This window comes from Pseudoliparis swirei, chromosome 18 (assembly GCF_029220125.1).
Source record: "Pseudoliparis swirei isolate HS2019 ecotype Mariana Trench chromosome 18, NWPU_hadal_v1, whole genome shotgun sequence".
Lineage (NCBI taxonomy): Eukaryota > Metazoa > Chordata > Actinopteri > Perciformes > Liparidae > Pseudoliparis > Pseudoliparis swirei.
In genome coordinates this window covers 13,009,840-13,023,745 of record NC_079405.1, presented here as the reverse complement: position 1 = coordinate 13,023,745, position 13,906 = coordinate 13,009,840, and the positions used below count along the sequence as shown (strand labels likewise).

The window sequence follows — 13,906 nt, the reverse complement described above, 5'->3', positions numbered from 1 at the left end:
ACCCTCCTGTTATCGTGAAAACAAGCACCGCTTATCACTGTTGCCATTCTCATCCCTCTCTCCTCTCCCGTCCAGGAAGAGCCGTCTTCAGGGAGCTCTCTGATGCCTGAGGTGTTTCTTGGCGGGGAGCTGAACCCTGGCCTGGTGTCAGATTGAAATGGCATGGTGCCAAGGCTCATTATCAGCCTGATTAGCTTCACTGATTAACTGATCATAAAAAGGAAGAGTGTGTTTGGCTGACGCTCAGTTGCTCAGGTTGTTGATGCGGCCCAAGACGAGATGAGTCAACAAATATAGTGGATCAGACCCAAAATAGAATGTGCATTTAGTACATTAAATGTCTTTGTACAGTCTCACAGCAATGCACATGCAGCGTTATTACATTTATTGACGACTAATGTCTAAAAGCTTGCAGACATTTAACAGCAACATGACTGATGGAGTGCAGCACGGCTGGGAGTCGAGGTTTGCGACAGAGTTCATAATTTATTCATAGATTTGATTTAGCACGGAGGATGTTTCAGCTCACATAGTCATTGTGTGACTGCAATATAATTTATAACCATCTTCAATCCTGGATTTGATGTTCGGGGTCAAGGAGTGACGGGATTTAAGAGGTTAATTACACAGATTTAGAACTAGTAAGTAAATATCCAGGTGAAGGGGTGAAAATAACCAACAATACATATAATATCATTTATTAGATAGAATTCCTGTTTTATTTAGTCCCCCCCCCCCCCCCCTCTAATTTCAGATACCTTTGTGTGTTTTGCCCCACGTTTGTGTGTTACTGTATTGAATACTTTTGAAGTGTTTAATTTTTCAAGTGATCTGAGGTGTTCTACTTCAGGTGTGCGGTTGTGTCAAATGTGTTTTGACAAAATGAGTCAGATTTTCAAAATCGTGCAGCACTTTGCGTTTGGAGTGAGAAACCCACAGACTGCAGTGGAGGCTGCCCCCTGGGCTTATGCATGTGTGGCTGCTGGAGGGAGTCAGAGTATCAGACCAACATGACCCGAGACTGGTCCTGAGTGCGTCTCCTGTAGGAGAGAAATCTTCACCCATAATCCTTCAAAAGTAATAAGTAATACATTTATATTGCACTTATCACAGACAAAGTGTCACAAAGTGCAGTACAGTAGTCAATTAAAACAATTTGGCAATAACAGGGGCAAAAAGATAAACAGTTTAAAGTACAATACACAGTATAAAGATGGTGCAATAAAATAAACAATAGAACAGAATGTTCAAATCAACCAAATGCCTGTGTAAACAGGTATGTTTTGCGATGGAGTTTAAATGATGATCCATTCCCTGCTTTATCATAGGGACAGCATCATCAGGCGCAATAACCAGAAGCTCCATCTCATTATCATTTAGTTGTAAGCAATTTACTGCTGTCCAGGCCTAAACAGCAGTGACACAATCAAGGAGGCTGGTTAACCATGGCTTTAAAGGAGACATGGAGTGGGACATAATCTGCATTTTGATGATTTGTCCCAGTGGTAATAAGTATAAAGAAAATAATAGCGGCCCCAGGACCGAGCCCTGCGGTACCCCACAGGAGAGTGGAGAGATGTCTTACACAAATTCTCCCGCCGAGACAGTAAAACTTTTGTTTTTGAGGTATGATGAAAACCACTCCAACGCTGTTCCTGATACGCACACCCAGTCACGTAGCCTCTCAATCAAGATGTTACGGTGTGTACGGTGTCAAATGCCAAACTGAGGTCAAGAAGCACCAAAACAGAGCAGTCACCTGCGTCAGATGGCATTAATAAGTCGTTTGAAACCCTCAGGAAAGAGGTTTCAGTTGAGTGCCATTTGCGAAACCCTGACTGAAACTTGTCAAACATATTGTGCATCTCAAGTGCAGCAGTTAGTTGACTGGCCACAACCTTCTTTAGGATTTTTGACAGAAAAGGTAGTTTTATATATAGGCCTGTAGTGGGTAAGGCAGAATCTAAGTTGTGTTTTCTCAATAATGGCTGGATAGTGGCATGCTTGAAATAGGAGGGGACATTACCTGTGGACACGGAATAATTACAAATCATTATTATAGGGGAACCAATAATTGTCAGGATTTTCTGAAATAGAGAAAAAGGATCTGGCAGAACCATTATTTGCTATTTGTTGTGTACAGGAAGGCCACACTAAGCCAATGTGTCCCCAGAACCCAGTTAAGCTGTCCATGGACATGAGATATAATATCCCACAGCAGATGTTTGCATAAATGTGGGAAGAAAAAAAACATACCTGTTAAATGTTGCTATCATAGACAACGTACTCCTTTTTCACTTGGTCCCCATCAAGGTGACAGTTGTTTATTTCAAGGTTTAGCTGAACTTTATCAAGCGATGTACTCTGCTAGGTGGCAGAGTCGCCTCATAGTTCCCACCTCGTTGTCACTGGTAAAGGAGTGTAACTTCAAACTAAGGTTTTCCTTCTAAGTGTAATGTGGAGGTTATTTCTGACACCTTTGCAGACGCAATTTACGGCCGGATGCAAACTTAGATGATCACACATGGGCGAATTGTTTGCTCACCGAAACCTGCGGCTTCAAGGCTTGCCTTTCATGGATGTTTTTATTCATAGATTGTTTACATAGGAATATAGTGTTGGTATATATATATGTATATATATATATTTTTTTTGTAAAAAAAGACTCATGAAGTAATCTTTTCATTATATCGTTGGAATGTTCCCTGAGCCTTCTCATAACTTCATCTGCATTTCGGTCTAATCCTGTAATTCCCTTGAATTTGACGGTTTTGCAATCTTGGAACAAGCCCTATTTTGCTTTAAAGGAGAATCACTTTGTTTCATAAAAAAGGTCCCAAAATAAATCGAAATGAAACACTAGCGGCCCTGCTGAGACTCCGCCTACTCCTCCTCTCTACCTTCATCTGCCTGATGGATCATCGAGGTCTGGATCGTGGAATATGACTACTACCAACTATTCATACACTCTGTCATATTCATTGATTGTGTTGTTACTGTGTTTTTATTTGTGTATAATGATTCCTTCTGTACACATTACATCTATTACACCTGTCCATCCTGGAGAGGGATCCTCCTTTGTTGCTCTTCTGAAGGTTTCTTCCCTTTTTTCCTCGTGAAGGGTTATTTGGGAGTTTTTCTGGCTAATGTAGTTCTACTTAATTCATTTAAAGTAAATCAAAATCAGTGCTTTAAAAGGGTTGGTTGCTTTGGTGTTCTTTCTTTCCCCTTTTCCTTTCAGAATGATGCTCTGCTGGTTAAGATCTTTCTCACATTTCCAGCAGTCACAACCTTTTGCTTTCTGCCAGTGGTGTTTGGGGCTTTCTGCTCTGTGTTGCATCATTGCCAGCAAATGTGTTGACAAACACAATTCTGGCAAACATCAAATCTTTCCTGCAGTTTCCGGTCTGGATATTGCATGTTATATACTCTACCTCTGTTTTTGCAATGATCTCATTACAATTTTTTTTGTTTTAAGTAGGGAACTTCAAATGTGATTATTGGAGATGTTTTAGCTGTAAGCGTATATTTGTTCTCACATAGGCCATGAACCAACTGGACTGCCTCTATGATTAGTAGATCTGATAAACAAGCTTGAAAGCTTTTTAATTTGGCCATTGATGATGAATGCCACTGTATGTATTTGATGGAGAAGGCTGCTCAAATATGCGAAAAGCCTGTGGCAGAAAATGTTATGTGTGCTTGGAAACTGAAAAGAAGGATGTTGTTGTTGGATGACAGTTTATAGATTTTGGTAAAAAAAATTCTCATAACGAACAATGATATCAAATTACAGGTTGTGCAACATGGACCAAACGGTTCTTTTCACTGGTTCCAACAGAAGACCTATATTTAAAAACTCAGCGTTCATATTCGTAGACAGGTTAATAAATTAGCATTTGAGAAACTTTCTTTTTCTTTTGCCTGAAATTCCAATTTTTTAGCTTGCGGCTTGACAATAGTATTAATCACTGCTTTACATTCTCGCTACATGTCAATTATGACTTGTGTAAAAATGCTGTCGGATTAGACCGGCAGTCACTTTAACCAGCCCAGAATATTTCAGTTTTTAATTGCAATGCTTTAAGCCTGGGCTGTTTTTGAGCAAGAAGCTTATTTATTGTGATGAGGGGATATTATCTTACATGTGTCATTTTCTTACAGATACTAGCACTGCTATAGTCTTGTTTATATAATAAAATAGAGGCATTGATTGTTGACGCAGGTGGCAGCTAAGGCAGTCTGTCAGACAGCGCCGGTCGTCCTTACACACTCTGTCAGCTCGCTGGTGTTCTGTTAGATTCATTGTGGTCCCTCAGCCCCTAAACAAAGGCTGAGGCCTATTAAAACAGATGCAGTAAATCGAAGGAGGAGAATAAAGCAGTTAATCACAGAGAAGCACACAGGTCATTAAGCACAGCAGTGACATAAAACCCCTGACGGCTAGTCCACTGCTGACTAACTCAGAGGAACTGGACCTGAAGCAAACCTCCTGGTCTCTTTCCTCATCTCATAAATCAGCAGCCATTAAATCCCTGTTTCCAGGTGTGATGTGACGAGCAAACGCAGTCTGATTGATCGTCTACATTTTCACATTTTTGTTTTTGCTCCTCACGCAGGCCAAACCTATGCGTGACGGCGCATTCATTCTTTGGAACAAAAACATCTGAAAACAGGCCATTTAAAAGGAGAATTGTCTCTTAGTGCAGGGCTATAGGGGAACTGTTAGACATATCTAAGTGTCAGTATATTTAGTTTATGTGCACATGTTTTGATGCTTATACGCTCTGTAAACTTGATGCAATAGTAACATAAAAAAGCCCATAGGAGATGGAACATTTGTGAATATTATCTGTTGTGTCCCAGAAACAGAAATCCAAAATAATCTTAAAATAATGACAACAGGGGGAGTAATGAAAGCAACATGATCGTTTCCTAGGAATAGACTATAAAAACTATACAAACTTTGCAGAAAGAAAAGTTTAAAAGTGCATGAAGCCCAAACCAGCCTTTGACTTCAGTAACATATTCAATGGCGGAATATTATTTTCAATGGAATATTGTTACATTGTGCTATTGCAACTTTACTTTACTATGTGATGGATCTGAATACTTCAACCTCTGATACAAATGTGTTGTTGTTGTTGTTGTCTTTTGTTCGTGGCGATACATACAAATGTACTGTTCTTATTACAAACAACATCCTATTAACTCCCCATTAATCAGACTCTTTGGTCGCTGACACATGACAACAACCCTGCCATGGATGGGGTCTTTTACTCTCCACCTGTCCTCAGGTTGTAGCAGCTAGGACAGCGAGGTGGCATGTCTAATCCTTCTTATCTTAATGGCATCCACTTCTATCTCTGGAGTGGTGGGGACAATCGACCCTTTCCTTTTCTTTATCAGCAGAAAACACTTCCCTCACCAATCCTGTTGGTAGAACCACAAGCTCTCACACACACACACGCACACACACACACACACACACACACACACACACACACACAATAACACCGCAAACAGGGTGGATGTGTACCTTGGCTCCAGGTTATTATCATTCGTCTTTTCATCTTCCTCCCGGGACAATGGCAGCTCTTCAATAAGGGAGCCGGGAGAGACTTTTCAGATCAGATAGAAACGCAGAGATTGACAGGCCATGTGGTAATAACACATTTTCTTTTCAAAACCCTCACACAGTCTGGTTTGTATAACCACAAACTCTGGTTTCCCAGGACATTTGCTCAACTCTAGATGCGTGTAGAAATTGTGTTTTAGTGGTGTGGCAGCTGTCTCCAATTTGGCCTCAGCTGCTGGTGATTGGCAATTAGTCAGCAGCCGAGGCCGCTCTCATAAAAGGTCTCAGTTGAGAGTGGAGAGGAGAGAGAGCAGAGGCGCAGTTTTGCGGTCTGCTCGGTGGTGTGTGGAACACAATAAAAGATGTTGCCAAACGGAACCTCTTTGGTCATGGCTGATCCTTGGTGCTTTTGGGGGAAACCCACGGGTAACGGAGCTGCTACAAGTGGGTATACTGTACTTTTCAAAGTCAACATGTAAGATAACTAAAATCTGTGTTCTTTACTTTAAAACTATATATATATATATTGGATGGCTCTCTTACAGTTGGTTAACTTGGATTAAATAAAAAACAATATCTCTGCTTGAGTACAATTTCACTACTTTGTTTTGTGATTGTCAGTGTGTCTCTCTTTGTCCTCCACTGGGAACTGATGATATATTTAATTGTTTAAGGAAACAACTTTGGACTGAAAAAACATGGTGCCAATGTCTAATAATCCTGGCAATAATGATTTAGGTATGATTTGATAAGAACCTCCAACTTTATACTGATCTCTCTGTACTATTCAGGAGATCATTGTGTGTCCGGTTGAGTGGAGCGTTTTGCTGTGTGTAGTTTAGTGTCAGCTACTTTATCATGTGGAAACTAAATCGTCTTTTTTTTGGACAGATATATACTGAGAACAAACTCCTAAATGGTCAAGTAAATCTAATGAGTCTCACCTGTGTTTTCACCATCAATTCCGTTAAAATGAACGTGATGGATGAGTCGACCTTATGCTTTTCGGTCTTTTTTCCTTCCTTTCATTTCTGCACTTTGTTTGGTTGCAGTGACTTTTAAATACAGAGACAGGAGGTGAATTCATTTTAAATAATACATGATTGTATTACCATTTACAGTATGAGTACATGATCGGGGAATCTTCTGCCAATCTGTCTGACCACTTCTCATTGGTTTGAGGTGATCGGGCTTCAGTTGAAAAAAGGTGATGTCATGCATGTTCATGCCATTCTGGTGGAAGATGTAGAACTTGATGTTATTAAGTCATCGTTGAGATGAAGCGGATCAGACTTTGTGATTAACTGATACATTCCTCAGAATTTAAACTTTGTCATGGATATTTAAAGATAGATTACAATTTGAAAACAATATTTTTGACTATTTAAAAAGCCTAATTATGTAGAAGAAAATGTTGTCTTTAAACCAAGATTATGTGCTCAAATATATTCTCGGGATTAATTACATTGGTCTGTCAGACTGCATGTAGATTTGAAAAGTCAGCTTTAGGTGTAACTAAACAACAGACGATTATTCTATTTAAAAAGTTAGTTTTTTCAAAAGAGTATACAGTTAGTACCATGAATGTACAATATAAAGTGTCTCTGTTGTGTTCTTGTTCAGTGTAATGATATTATATTGTTCTACACAATATCATTACACTGAACAAGGACTGGACATAGACACAGAGATGACTGTCTCTACATGATAAATCAAATGTAAACATATTAATCAATGTGATTTTTTTAAATCTCTGTTTGTCACCTTACACCTTTTTATTTCCTCAAAATAATTTATCTTGGGTGATATTTTGTTATTTAGTAGAAATATGAGTAATTCCACTTTTTCTTGTGTTTTTGTTTTTGATGTGTCCGTTATCTGTGCCTAATGAACGATGAAGCGTTCTGGCGGCAGGCAGTAATTGCTTGGAGCCCAACAGTGGGGGTGTAATTAGAGAGACAGGGAGGAGTGTATGACTGCCACTGCGTTTAATGATAATGGGGTCAACTAATCCTACTGGACTGGCCTGAACAGTTCTCAATGCAAACGAGCCGTGACTGGAATACTAAGCAGCATCTTGCCCACGCAGTTCCACACCATTTGCTCCACGGGGCATCAGGCATACGATTATGGCTGTGACCCTGCAGCACCTGCAACACTGTCATTAGTGCCACCACGGATGGACAGGTTTAATGTAACTAAACTAACGTCATCAAGCCACCCAGCAGAGGCTGATTACGTTCCACTGACGCAAGTTAAAATATAATTTCAGAGCCACTCTCTCTGACCTGCTGTCCTTATAAGGTGTTTACACATTTGCCTTCCGATGGTGGATAATAAATAATGTGTCACTATAACTATATATCTCTGAGCACGTATGATTTTAAATAATTATTCTCATTACTCTTTCACATGTGTAATCTCAACTGACCATGTGAGCCTGAGCAGATGTCCACTCACACTGTCATGTTCCTCCATGGTTTATTACTTTATACTGACACCTCTTGAAGATATTCTTGGAGGAGTTTCCTCTTTGAACCTTCCGGCCTAAAGTTCAGGCCTTCTTTTTACCTAATATGGTTTTCTATTTTGTTCCCGTTATCCTGCCATCAGCAGTGGTACTGTTTAAGCTCAACTGTAGCTTTGAAGGCATATTATTGCTTCAACAGACTATCTTGTTCTTTGTTTTATTCCCTTGAGTTAAAGTCTAAACTACACTATTTAACTATTTCACTTCAGTTATTAGTTTGATTTAGTTAGGCTCAGTTTTTGTAAAATTTGTTGAAAAATGCTTTGTGAATAAATTTGCCATGATAAAAAAAGGAATTTTGTGCATCGCTTCAGCAATAACAAATCCAATAAGAAGTGGTGGTATATAATTGAGAAAGTCTTAATTGACATTTAAGAAAGCTATATCATTTGGTTATATGTAGTTTGATTGTTTGGTCCTTCCCTCCCTCCTCATTGGGTCCTACTCTTGGAGGGTATAAACATGTGGGAGGGGATGGATGGATTTGGATGTGTGCTGATTTTATTTTGTTGTAGATATATTATTTTCTTTCTAGATGTCAAGGAATAATCTGTTTGTGGAAAATGCAAAATAAAAAGTTATAAAAAAAAGCTATACTTAAGTACAATAGAAGGTACATGATCCTCTCAACTCCTTTATATTTCTGAGGAAAATATTGTACTTTTTTTTCCCCAGTGCATTTCCTTCATGGTAGTTTTTAGCTCTGCAGATTCAGATTGTACTCCAAAATGCATATTTATCAGAGGTATGTTCCTTCATTATATGTGATCCGACAACTTTTCTTGAATGCATAACCTTACCTAAAGCAGTAAATGATAAGGGTGTCTATATATATATATAATGTACTATATTTTCGTTATTGTCAAATCCAATCAAAGAACAAACACCAACATTGGCTTAGTCTATTTCTCTGTCTGTGGAATTGAATCCCGAAATCCACTGTTTCCTTCACCAAATGTAAATCTCATTGTCAATTGTAATGGTTCCTAGACACAACTGTGGCACAGAGATAAGACAAATATAGAACATCACCAGACGACTGCTTGAATAGAGTATGATCTACAATGTGGTATTTCGTTACAAGTTACAAGTCTTTTATTGTCAGATGCACAGAATGACACAGGGTCAGACTGGGCACTGAAATTCTTAGGACAAGGCACCACACAACAACTACCATAGCATAACATAGCAAACATGACATACACTCTGTACAAGTACTAATACTACATATATACATATAACATATAATAAACTAAACTACAGACAAATGGGAGTAGCAGGTAGTTAGTTTAACCATGTTATTAACTAATCTCCATTAAATGTACTGACCACCATCAACCATCCAGTCATTGTCGAGAGTTAGATAAACAGCGCCCTCTGCTGTTCAACAACATGTCCTGTCGCTTACATCCAATTATGTGTCTGTCCCTTTAAGGATACAGCCTCACACGATTGCAAGGCATGATGGGTAGACGCTCCACAGCCAATCACATCGTTGTTGTCAACGCGTTGTTAAGAAGCTGGCGATGGAGTCAGGTTTAAATCACGAGAGAGTATGAAACTCGGGCTTTTAGTTTTACTCTCACTAAGATAGACATTTGTATGAACGTGTTTAAAAAAATATGTCCTCCGCCAACCGACTGGACGTTTTACGTGAGCGTAACAAAGAGTTATTGAACCGTTTGAAGCAGCGGGGACAGACCCTGGAGCGGCTCAGCGGCTGCAGTCAGAGCCACCAGAGGGAGAGAGAGGGCGGCGCGGAGGAGCGGAGGGGCCCCGCAGTGACCCGGTCCGATGGAGGCCGAGGCCCCGCCCGGGCCGCCCTCGCCAGACGGACAGTGAGATTTGCGGGTAAATAAACCATCGAGATATTTGTAGATATTAGTTAGCATACAACACGTGTGTCTAAGACCGTGCAGTCGTTACTTATGTCCTCATTTGTATTATTGTGTAATGGCTTCACTAATAAATAAATAATAATCACTAAATTCAGTGACATTTAAATATTGTGTCTTGTCTGACTGCATTGTGAAGTGTGTTTTGTAAACTAACTACCGAGCTCACAGTCTGCTCTTTCGTTGTTTCCGGATGTGCTGAAAAAACCTTTTGTAAAACTAGACATAGCTGCTGGTTTTTGTGTATTTGTAATGATATTTATTTTCATGTTGGACATTAAGTCATTGTTGGTTTATTTTGTGTATCACATTACATTTCACTGCAAACCTGTGTTGTGCGTGTGATAAATTCAAAATAAAAACCTGGAAGGTTCTGTTGTCCCATGTCTCCATCAGATACATGTGAGAGACAAACAGGCATCCGCAGCACGATCTCATCACCGTCTTTGACCTCCAAATACAAACGAGGGACTTCTGAACATGCAGCACCGTCAGACCTTTTCAGAGAGCGCAGCAGACCTCCTCTTGCCCACAGCAGACTGAAGCATATGGACCCGTCCACAACCAAGTCCTGTCGAGTCAATCAAAGCAGAGAAGAGGTAGGAAAAAGAACTGAGGACAGTCTGCTCAAGTTCATCTCTGTTTTGTTAGCTGTATATTTTTTTGTTTATCACCAGCACTACCCTGGTATGTTCCCCCTAATCTCAGTTATCTCTTCCACCCCAAACTGAAGATTTACTCACCCCCATGTATGCTGGAATCTCACTCAACCTTTCTGTGGGATGGTTTCTAAATCTCTGTCTTGTTTTACACCTTGAGATAGGAATAAAATGGTAATCGGCTGTCTAAGAACAACCTTTTCAACATTCAGTTTATTTGAAGCCACAACATTGTGAGTCCAAAAGATTAATATTGTCAATCTTATCTCCTATATTTTCCTCGTTGACCCATCTCTGTTCACTCACATGAGCTACAGTCATCTTTTTCTCATTAAATAATCATTCTTAGGCTTTTTACTCTGGAGCTGTAAACCTATGTCCCTTAAGAGTTTGGGAGGAGACACAGGTGGAACTGCAAAGCTCTGCATGTTGCTGCCTGTTGATTTTGTATGAACTGAAATTTGACTGTGGGATGAATTAGTTCTTTTCACAGGAGATTTCCTCACAGCAGATTTAAGTAGAACATGTTAACCATAATACTCTGCCCCGCTTGTTTGTTTTTGTAGAGGGAGGTTCAGAGGCGCATCACATCTCAGTCTGATGAATGTGAGGAGATATCTGCCTTGGACAGGCATCACCTGCAGCCATTACTCGGGTATGACTGGATAGCAGGTACGTCTTACGGGTCTCTCTGTCTGCCTGGTTATGTCTTGGACACACAACCATCTAATAGTGCCGTAACAGGTGATGTTTGTTCCCTCCAAGGAGTCCTGGATGCTGAGGACTCCTTGATAGAGCGCTCTGATGAGTTCTTCAATGACCTTCACACATTTCGATCTCTTAATAAAGACGAGTGTGTCCACAACCCACAAGAGAAGTGAGTGTTTCCCCTGTGACTGCGCATAGTTTGCCTGTAATTGATGACGACTTCATTGAATTACTATTAATTTGCTTTCCTTATAGATTTCCTGAAGAGAATCGCTCAGTCCTGCCGCTGCTCACTGACAAGAACGGTCCAGAGGCTGATACGGCTAATCATCAATGTAAGAGGGGTTATTTATTTAAATTGCATGGTCTCATTTTTCTTATTATGATGACTGTTGCAATTTCTCATCTCTGTTCGCTCATCTTTTTGTTCAGGTACGTTTTCTTATAGGATCAACAGCCGACTGTTCCCTGTTCCACTTCACTACCAGGAGTGCTGCCCGGTGTGCAAAGAGCCCAAATCCTCCCATCCTCACACTACTGTTGAACCGGCTCTCATCAGGTAATGATCATGTGCACTTTAAGTCATGACCCCTGAGCAACAGAAGAGCACTCAACCCTTGAGTATTTCTTCTTGTCATATACATATTATAATTAAAATTGTGTGTCTTTTGAGGTTCCAAAGTTTGAAAATTCCTGCAGAAATGGGTTGGGTTAGACTTAAAATCAATACAAGGCCTTTCATTTTTTTTTTTACTCATATTTTCAAGAGATAACTCTGACAAATATCAATTAGTTTTAGTAAAGTAAAAAATAAAATCACCACATTTAACGACTATAGCAGCATGTCTTTTGTCTCATGTGTTTTATTGTTTTCTTCGTAAGGGTCAGTATCCCTCGCTCCACCCTCTTGCCACCCTACAAGTACAAAGCTCATCGCCGATGCAGTTTTGACCCTTCTGATAGTGTTGGGTTACCATCGGTGAGTAAGGAATCCCACAGCAAAACAATTTATGATTTCTTTGCTGTGCCGTTCAACTTCTGAGATCTGAGTTAAAAATAGTGTACTGGAGTAATTTTTGACTCGTTCATCTCTGGTCCTGTCCAGCACTGTCTCTCAGGGTGGTCGAACACAGGTCAGAGCACACTGCCGCCCCCCAGCAGCCTCGATCTGCGGAGCAGTCTGAATATGAAGAACTCCACCGGGTCACAGAACAAGGAACTGGAGGTGACACACTGCAGGCCTCTCACTGTATCTCAAACTTAAATATTATTTACCTTTTTCACAAGAGACATTTTGATATGTCATAGTAGAAAAAGCACATATGCAACTAAAATATTAACAATAGTTCAGTTCCATTAGGTGTCCCAGTGAGCAATAACAGTGAACCAGCATGCACATTAGTAAGACCCTGGAACTAGCTTATCTAAATGTAATGCAGTTGTCATTGTGTGTAAAAAAAAAAAAAAAAAAGATCAATTTTGAATCCTGTGAGGATACATGGCACACTTCTCATATTCTCACATGGTGGTTTCAATATTTTTCAGGACTCTGCACCCAAAGTGTCTGGTAAAATCTCTGACCAGATCTCAGATGTGTCCCGTTTGGCTCGTCACAACTTCCAACACTTCTCTTCCAAAAAAAAACAGGGAAGCATGTTTTACCCTTTGCACTGACATTTAATCACAAGTCTATTCTAAGGTGATAATAGTTCCTGAGTAATTTGACGACACCCAAAATTATTTCCTTTTTTGTGCTCCTGTTTTTACTTTCTGTATTGTGTTTTTACTTTCTTTAATTTTAATAATGTTTTCTGTATATATTTCTGTTAAATTTGTATGTTAAAATTAGATTTTCAAGATGAAACAAATAAACCGTGATCTTAAAAGAGAATGCATTCACATGTGTGTCTAATCCTAAATAAATAAATTTGAAACATGATATATTGTAAGATTTTAATGAGTTATAGAATGAAATGGGACATGTTATTATGTATTCTGTGTTATTTATTCTTACTTATACTGTACATAATAAGATGAATTCCATGGCAATAATTGTGCACACGACAAAGCAGCATCTTTCATTATTTCAGGAGTTGCATTTTATTTGTCCTGATCTGAACAAATTATACGAAGTTTGGACAGATTTAGAGACATAAAGCAAGAGCTCATAGAGTTACGCCACCGTGGAGGTGGTTTTAGAGTGAACTTTGTTTTGTAAATTTCACAACTTTGAGAAAGTTATTTTAAATCCTCTTTTGCCCTTCACAGCTGTTTGCTTTGGCTCCCAGGTTTATGCATACTTCTGTTTTTAACTTCCTTTGACTCTCCCTAACTGTGAGGCTGATGTACTGACGATGCAATTCACAGGAAACCACAAGCATCTTTACTTAATGTCAAACGCTGTAGCAAACCCAGCGTCGACACTTCAGTGTTTACAGTTTGTCTCTTCCAGGCGAACATATTAGAAAAAGTTAGACGGTATAAACAAAATATTCAATAAAATGATCTAAAATTAAAGTAAGTTATTTATTGTTTT

General features: G+C 39.5%; 1 protein-coding gene across 1 annotated transcript; it reads left to right on the top strand.

The window, feature by feature from the left end:
• The first annotated feature begins 9,650 nt into the window (after window positions 1–9,650).
• On the top strand, window positions 9,651–13,309 carry miip (migration and invasion inhibitory protein). The gene is made up of 9 exons (XM_056437871.1): window positions 9,651–9,959; window positions 10,400–10,602; window positions 11,229–11,334; window positions 11,428–11,539; window positions 11,626–11,705; window positions 11,803–11,929; window positions 12,253–12,349; window positions 12,476–12,595; window positions 12,916–13,309. The coding sequence occupies exons 1-9, from the start codon at window positions 9,731–9,733 to the stop codon at window positions 13,042–13,044; spliced, it is 1,203 nt and encodes a 400-aa protein (XP_056293846.1). The 5' UTR covers window positions 9,651–9,730; the 3' UTR covers window positions 13,045–13,309.
• The last annotated feature ends 597 nt before the right edge of the window (window positions 13,310–13,906 follow it).